Genomic DNA, 8,696 nt, shown 5'->3' with positions numbered 1-8,696 from the left:
CTGGTACAAAAAAGAGCCCAACTTTCAGTACAACAACTACCAACTTTTTAATAATGTAGATTGAGGTTAAGTTAAGGGAAGGGAAGGCAGTGAACATTCACATGTTCTGTGGACGACGACCTGGTCTTTTGCTTTCGACCATGAGAGCTTTGGATAATTTAGGGTTGGATGTTCAACAAGCTGTTGTTAGCTGCTTTAACGGGTTTGCTTTGGATGTTTTCCGCGCTGAGGTACTTTTATTACCAAGTTAGTACACTAAGCAGTCAAAAGAGTAGTTAATTTTAGAAGGTGATTAGGTTAGTTCTATGATGTTTTGGTGTAGATCATTCTTGTTTCTTGCTAGTAGAGTATTCATAATGCATCTTCTGAGTTGGCCACTCAAAAGTTGATCAATAGGCATTAAAAGGTGTTTGATGAAATGCCTGAGACAACTCTCCTAGGCTTTTAGTATACTTTGCCAAAGACATTTGTTGTTAAAGGTGCTAAGATAGCTAATAGACTTGTTAGTAATGATTGCTTTCACATTATTCAACCAAAGACATCTGATGTTTAAGATATGTTAGCAAATGAGCATTCATCTAGACATAGAGCTTGCTTATAATTGTGTCTAGGTTTAAGGTCGATAGTTTGATTGATCATTTGCCATCCTTAGTTCGATACTTGATCACCCAAGGTCTAATCCCTATGCTCATGAGTTATCTTTTCCCTTAGTCAAGAAAGTATCATTCTGTAATTGCTTTCTAGTATTAGTAGTAGTTTAAAACCCATCTAAATCATTGGTTGCACTTAGATTAAGTGAGTACTTGCATTCTCATTGCTTTGAAATTCCTTAGAATTGGTTCGACATTCACTCATACTACAACATTTGTCCTAGGAGACTTGAAACTCCTAACATCAGACTGTAATTTGATGCTTGCTCAAGTAAGGAGGAAACTAAATGGATGGATGAATCGCCACCGAAGCATGGCTGGTCGACTTCAACTCATTTCGTCTACAATTCCAGGCATTTTCGGGTTCTGGACATCTGCCTTCTCTATTCCAAAAAAAGTACTAAAATTGATTCAGAGTCTGCTCTCTTCATTCCTTTGGCATGGAAATCTTGATGATAGCTCTGCTAAGGTCGCTTGGGATTCAATTTGCTTCCCGAAATCTGAAGGTGTTTTAGGTATCAGAAGCCTTTCTTCTTGGAACACAGTCTTTGGCATCAAGCTGATTTGGATGCTCTACTTCCGTGTTGGTTCTATTTGGGTTGCATGGGTCAGGGTCAAATATCTCTCATCAGGCTCCTTTTGGTCGCTCAACTCTATCTCTTGGACGTTTCAAAGGCTTCTAAAGCTGCGCCCTATAGCTTTGTCACTCCTCCATATCGTGGTGCGTGGAGGAGGAGAAACACTCTTCTGGTTTGATCCTTGGACACCTTTTGGTGCCTTGATAGATTATTTGGGACCCTCGGGGCCTGCTGATTTGGGAATTCCTCGGGATTCTCTAGTTTCATTCATAACTCAAGGCTCTTCCTGGATTTTAAGACCGGCCAGGTCTGAAAGACAGGTTGGTCTTCGAGTTTATTTTCTCCTTCTCCGGGTTCAAACATGGCTATTTGGAAAGTTGGGATCGTGTTTGCGCTAAGTTCGCTACTAAGGCAATATGGCAATCTACTAGGATGGTAAGACCTCCTGTTTATTGGGCGTGTTTCATTTGGAATCATGCGGTTATACCTAAGCATAAAATCATCTCTTGGATGTTCATGCTGAACCGTAATCCTACAATGGATCGCTTACTCTCTTAGGGTGTTGATTTGGAGAACTGTTGTTTACTATGTGAAAGTTCTCCTGAATCAAGCGACCACTTGTTTTTTCTCTGCCCACACTCTTTTCAAGTCTGGAAAACTGTTATTGGTGTTATGGGTTTCAATGCTCCTCCTGTTCAGTGGGAGTCTGTTCCCTAGTGGCTATCATCTGTCAGTACTACTCCTGTCCAGTTTGCAGCGATACTTCAACTTTGGCATGGATCTATCTACATTATCTAGCATGAGCGTAACGCTCGTTACCATAATGGTCTTACAAAATCACATTTCATGTTATCTAGAGAAGTCATTAAACTGGCAAAGGATAAGTCGACAGCTATGCGTAGCTGGAGGTCAGACCTTGCTGTAAGTTTGGTGGCTTTGTGGTCTTCGGTCTGAAAATGCAGCCCTCTGCTGCTGTGTTTCTTTGTTCCCTTCCATGGCTCTAAAAGCCATTGCGACCTCTCCCCTGTTTCTTTTTAAATTTCTCTTGCTATGTTCAGGGCCGGCTTAACATTGTTAAAATATTGTTTTTACCCTTTAAGATTTATATTCAGATAATGTTTAAAATATTTTTAAAATTTAATCAGTAGTATTTTGTATATTTTGTGATGAAGATAAAACTATATGCGTAACAAATATTTTTGGACCCTTTTCAATTTTATTTATTATATTTACAAACTTTTTTATATAAAAATATAGACTTTTAGAAAAAATTGGGCCCATTAACTATTAATATGGGGGGACACGAGCTTGGACCCGGAGCGGTGGCACCGGTTGTCCCCCTTCCTCAGCCGGGCCCTGGCTCTGTTTTTTTTTAACGCTGATTTATTATGATATATTACAATTATAAGAAAGATTAAATAGACGATTCGACAACCGACAATACTACATGTCTTATGATGATCTATGCCTAACTGCATCACCTGAGCCATCCTACGAAGACCTAAGCCAACCAGATTTAATTGCACCATGTTGAAGATCACTTGTAAGCATTTTTTCCATAGTCTACATAATTGTTTAATAAATAGCTTTGTCCGGGAATTGAAACCTGGACCTCCTTTAATACGCAATCTGCAAGAAATTACATAGCCTGAAATTTGAACCTCAGATCTAGGCGTAGAAGCTTTTAAACCTTAACCACTATGTTACGGTGCTTCCACACGCTGGTTCTGTTTTAATATGTTTTTCTTTGTCTCTTCTTGTAAAATCTGTATCCTTTTTTAAATATGAAAGCCACTTAAAAAAAAAACAAAAATCTTTTGGGTCTTTTTCTTCGTAACGATAAACGACAGTGTTATCTTTTTCCAAAATTATTTAATTTCCATTATTACGGATCAATGTAGATAGATATACTGGGCCTAAAGAAGACTAATGTGCTTCAGGCCCATTTCATGTTAGGACAAGACACTGTCGTTTTAGTCTGTGTGGGAAATGGGAAATGGGAAATGGTCAGATAGATCCTGCAAGAACCTAAACCTAACACTCGTTTTTTTGTCATCAAAAAAGATTCTCTGTCTCTCCGATCCTCGTCGATCTGAAGAATCTCGGAGACCAGTCACTTCAATGGCGGAATCTGTAGCTTCTCAAACTCCGTCGCTCTCGGAGGTAATCTCTTCATCTACACCCCTTTTCTCGTTTCGTCTCTCGCCGATGCTCTGTTTTCAATCTCTTATTGCATCCGATATTCGTTTCGATCTACTCAAGAGTAAGATTAGTCTCCTTGATTTAGGTTTTGGTTCTTGCGTTGTTGTGTTTTGACTTCACATCTGTCAGATCTGATTGGTCAAACAAGATTGGACTCTGTTCTTTTCTTCTATGACCTTAGGGACAAAGAACAGATCTTTTATGTTTGGGTATCATTTGGTTTAGCCGTTTATTCATTTGGTTTTAGCAATATCATTTGGAGAAGGAAGTGAAGCAAGACACGAGTGCGAAGCCTGTCGAGGTTGCACCAGAGGTTACTTCTCAAGCTGAAGACGTTAGCACCGACAAAGCCAGTGAAGAATCTCCTGCTGAGGAAGCTGTTTCTGCTGTTGAGGAGAAGTCTGAGTCTCCTCCTGCTTCTGAAGAGGCTCCTCCTGCTGTGGTAGTGGAAGACAGTGCTGATGAGACTCCTGCTGCGGTGGAAGAGAGTAATGACGAAAACGCTAGTGAAGAAGTTGTTGAGGAGACTCCTGATGAGATCAAGGTATGTTCTATTACCCTACCCATCCACCGAGAAAAAGAGGCTTACTTTATGTGTTTTGCTCCTTGTGTTCTGTCTGCTCATCTTATGGTGTCTTTTCTTTTCAGCTTGAGACAGCTCCTGCTGATTTCCGTTTCCCGACAACTAACCAAACAAGGCATTGTTTCACACGATACATTGAATATCACAGGTGAAAACACCGTGTTTCTTCTGTAATTTTCCTAAATTGCGTTCTGTTCCCCTCTCCCCATGTCTTAAGTCTTTTGCTTGTTTATAAAATCTTCAGATGTGTAGCTGCTAAGGGTGACGACGCTCCAGAATGCGACAAGTTTTCAAAGTTTTACCGATCTCTTTGCCCCGGTGAATGGGTATACTTTGCTTCCTTCACTCCTTTGGTGCTTCCGGTAACTTGGTTGATGATGATTAGTTAAATGACATTTAAACACACTTTCTGTGTGTGTTTGTAGGTTGATAAGTGGAACGAGCAAAGAGAGAATGGAACTTTCCCTGGTCCTCTTTAAGACACTCTCCTGCCTGAAGAAGAATCTTCTTTTGATGTTACCTTCATGATGTCAGAGCTCCAATTACACTGCAGAGTTTAATAAGATTTTACAGAACCAGCTCGTTTGGTTCCCCTTCATAAGATGTGAGAATTTAACAACTATAATCTCAAATTTTTTCTCTTTTACCTATATGCTCATCTCAAGTTTTGAGGATCTTCTGATTTTGAAATGTTGTTCTGCCTGATTATATGCTTTTCAATGGCGAGCTTCAATTTTTAGTACCAGAGACCATAAGAAAACGGTATATCATTTCATTATTAAACACTGTTTGGTTACATCTGCTCATCAGAAGTGGGTTTTCACTATAATGCTATAACCTAAAGAATAAGCCTACAAGTCTATAACTAAGCATTAAGCTTATCCCCAAAGCCAACAAGCATAGAAACAAATCCCACAAGGCCTGTTATATTTCCTCTTCTCATGTCACATCACCTCATTCTACTTACGTCTCTGGCAGAGACAGTCCAGTAATGTATTTTGTAGAAAGATCCCTCGGTAAAATGACTTTCCAAACCTTTGTTCCTGGAACCGGGTCCCTTTCTCCTCTTTGGTGATCCTTGTCTGTATTATATAAGGGCAACATTATCGTGCGCAAAATTTGGTCCTTAAGGGGAGGAAACCTACAAAAACACCGGAATTCGTTAAATAAGAGGCGTTTTGGCTTGGTCTTTGTACTGTTTGCGGGCTCCACTGACACGTAGCGGCCCGCGATTGGTTCATTTCTATTTTTTTTTTTAATCGGAAAAATAAAAGAAAAAAAGAAAATTAAGAACATTTACCGATAATGTTGCCTAAGTAACCGCAACACTCAGAAAATAGTGGATATTAGTACTGTTGTATGAAAATAGTTGGATTTTGCCTACCGAGTTTTGTGAATCTATATGATTCTTTCATGCACTTTCCTGTTAGCTTTCTCAGCTCCTCTTCCTATTTTGTCTATCGACCTCACTAATACACATAAAATGGCAATTGGTAAAAGATTACATAAATTTCTTGTAATCTTTTGATAGTGAGTGGCTTTCTTTGTTTTAGGTTTGTGTTTCGCTCTTTTAGACTTGTATTTCTTTGTTTCAAGAGATTTTCAATATTTTTGTTGACTTTTGTAATTTCAGTTCAAAGATAATAACTAGCATCGTTTGTGTTTAAACAAAACTATCAATATTTGAATAATTTGTCGGAATTGTATCTTCCTATATGTTTGGAAATCTAAGACCTATAATTCACCCATTGTGAATTGGTATAGAATTGTCAAATTCGTTTTTCCGCCAAAAATGTAAAAATGTGTTTTTCCGCCAAAAAACGCGCTTTCCCGTCAAAAACGCAAAATATAATTCTCGTTAAAATCGCAAAATCAATTTTTTGAATTAAATCTTGAATGTGTATTTTCCGCTAAAACCGCAAAATTATATTTTCCGCCAAAAACTATATTTATTTTTAGATAATTAATAAAAAATTAATAGTGAAACAAAATAAAATATGATTAAATCAAAACAAGGATATTTTGTTTAAATTAAAACAAGGGTATTTTAGTAATTTGTTTACTAAACTCATCTAAATCTATATTATAATAGTTGAGTTTTTGCTCACTCCTCCGCGTGTCACGTCAGCGTTTGTGGGCCCTACTTTTAAAAAGTGTGAAAAGGTGTCAAGTTTATGGCTCGAACCCGGCTTATTGAGATATAAACACCAACATTTATAACACAAGGCTAAATGATACTTTGTACATTGATGGTCGAACCTAATATATATTTATGAAGGTCGGAAGCCCTTACTTCTTCGGCTTCCTCTGAGGGTCGGGCCTACAAATGTGTTATGGGTTTCATTTTTAAATGGGACTCATCACGTTATATGAAAAAAAAAATTCAAGTTTGCAACAATTATAGTTTTTCCACATTGTAAACTGTTGTCGTTTCACATGAGTTTGAGTTCTTTTCATCATTGTCTCAAACAAGTCTGAGTTACAGAGTTGCGCTGTGTGTCTGTTCGTAATCTATTTTTTCACCGGTGAACTCTTCATGTCCTCATCTTAAATCGCTTGATCATAAATGTTCCTGATTTGTAGCCCCTCTGTAAACCCTATATATATGATTCTCATCTTTGATGAACCCAATCTGCATCTCCACAAAACTCATTGATTCCTCTTAGCTTTAACCATCTTCTAGAAAATGTTTCTCTCTGCCTCTCCAGTTCGTCAAATCGGCGTCCCGGCGTCCGTCAGATAGCCTCCGGCTTCCTCTGCTTCTGGGATTTTCTGAACTTCAAAAAAGACAGGGAGTTTGTGGGAATCACGGTTCTCTTCCTTGATGAAAAGGTAAGTTAATCTTCGATCTATCACACTTATTTAACATAATTGTTTTAATTGATTTCATGATTCTTTGTTGAATAATATTATTCGTAGATTCCGTGATTCATGGGTTTACTCCCGTCGGACGTGCTAATCATTACATGCCATCCTTGAAAGCGGATTCCATTGTGAAAGTCGATCGTTTTAAGGTTGCTATGTGCACAAGCATGTACAAGATAACTGATCATCCATTCCTCATTCATTTCATCTCACTAACCATTATTGATGAAGTCATCACGGGTGCTTTTGAGATCAATCTCCAGTCAAGATTAGACTGTTCGAAATCTCCAAGTGATTGCGAACACAAACCTAGAACTCTCAAGTATATTATCATATTGCATATGAGTTTATATTATGTTTCGATATCATAACTGATATTTAAACTCGTAGATGTGGTTGGGAAAATCCGTTATGTGGCTCTAACCTCACCAAAGAAACAACTCGAGTCGTTCTCCGTCTCCTCATTGATCTGTAAGAAACAATCAACACATAATTCCCTTTATATTACTGTCTATATTGTGCTAACATCAATAATCAAAAATATTTCCTACCCAAGATTTGTGATCGTCTATTTATCTCTCTTACTTATCAATCTAATTTTACAGCTTAAAAGAAACCACAATAACCCAAACAATCAAAACACCAAAAACTAGAATCCCAAAAAAGACGAATCATTAATGATCACCTCCCTTTTTGTCTAATCTTACAAATAAACTTCAAAAAAAAAAATACCAAACCAATCAACTCAACTAAAAATCAACGACACATACATTGAGCCAGCTAAACAAATACAAACTACATGGCCAACTGTTTAACAATTTACAAACTTACTTTTGCAGATGCTTACGAAGAAAACGAAAACGACAACCAAGATCAGTGAAATTACCTGAACAAAAAAGTAGAGTAAGTTACAAACACTGATAAATACAACTAACAATAATTTTTTTTTACATATTACCCATCAAATACAAACACAGCCACACCAGTAGATACAAGAGACAATCCCAACAGATACAAAGGCGGTAACAACATCTCCACCTGCTCACTTCTTTTGTCTTATGAAAATAGCTTACATGCTCAATGTCAACAGGGCAATGATATTGTCTTCATGTGAGAAATACATATATTCGTTTTAAGGCTCAAATACTAATTGTCACTCATTCTATAGTTATTTTTACAAGTCTTCATGTATTTATTTTAAAGGTCCGGTAAAAGCAACAAGTTTAAAAATAAAAAAAAACATATAACCAACATAAAAAAAATTATTACTTAATACACACAACTTACACAACTAAACTGAAGAAAAAATATCCATAAACAAAAGGTACTCTCAACAACCTAAATATAATTTATGTAATCTCAACAGTACAAGTAACAAGTTAAAAAGACAAACAAATAATAAGTTTCAGTGACACAGTAAGCAACACCACGAACTATATCAATCACTTTCCTAACACAGTTTTGTCATTCGTGAGTGGAGAACAGTGCATACACAGTTCATCATCACAACTCTAACCCTATAACAATAAAAAAAACTTGAAAAACAATGATCAACCCAAAACGCAAAATTCACAGCTACAATAACCCAAACAAATATTGAGATAAAACAAGAACTCTGTCCACAATCTCGCGCTTGCGCGGAGGCAATGTCCCTAGTGAAAAAAAAAGTAAAGACACAAACATAAGTTCATTTAGATGATTCATCTAGATGAACCATCGGCATTGACAAACATAGAGTCCCACAATATCTAGATTGATCATTTGGATGGACAATATAAATAGATCATTTGGACTGAGATAACAGATGGTGAAACAAAC

At 37.2% G+C, this 8,696-nt stretch overlaps 1 protein-coding gene across 1 annotated transcript; it reads left to right on the top strand.

The window, feature by feature from the left end:
* Positions 1–3,201: 3,201 nt before the first annotated feature.
* On the top strand, positions 3,202–4,758 carry LOC106301875 (cytochrome c oxidase subunit 6b-1-like). Its single transcript, XM_013738359.1, has 5 exons — positions 3,202–3,391; positions 3,678–3,974; positions 4,079–4,161; positions 4,258–4,339; positions 4,439–4,758. The coding sequence occupies exons 1-5, from the start codon at positions 3,218–3,220 to the stop codon at positions 4,490–4,492; spliced, it is 690 nt and encodes a 229-aa protein (XP_013593813.1). The 5' UTR covers positions 3,202–3,217; the 3' UTR covers positions 4,493–4,758.
* The last annotated feature ends 3,938 nt before the right edge of the window (positions 4,759–8,696 follow it).

This window comes from Brassica oleracea, chromosome C7, assembly GCF_000695525.1.
Source record: "Brassica oleracea var. oleracea cultivar TO1000 chromosome C7, BOL, whole genome shotgun sequence".
In the NCBI taxonomy this organism is placed as follows: Eukaryota; Viridiplantae; Streptophyta; class Magnoliopsida; order Brassicales; family Brassicaceae; genus Brassica; species Brassica oleracea.
Note: the sequence above shows the minus strand (reverse complement) of the source record. Positions and strands in the feature narration are given on the sequence as shown.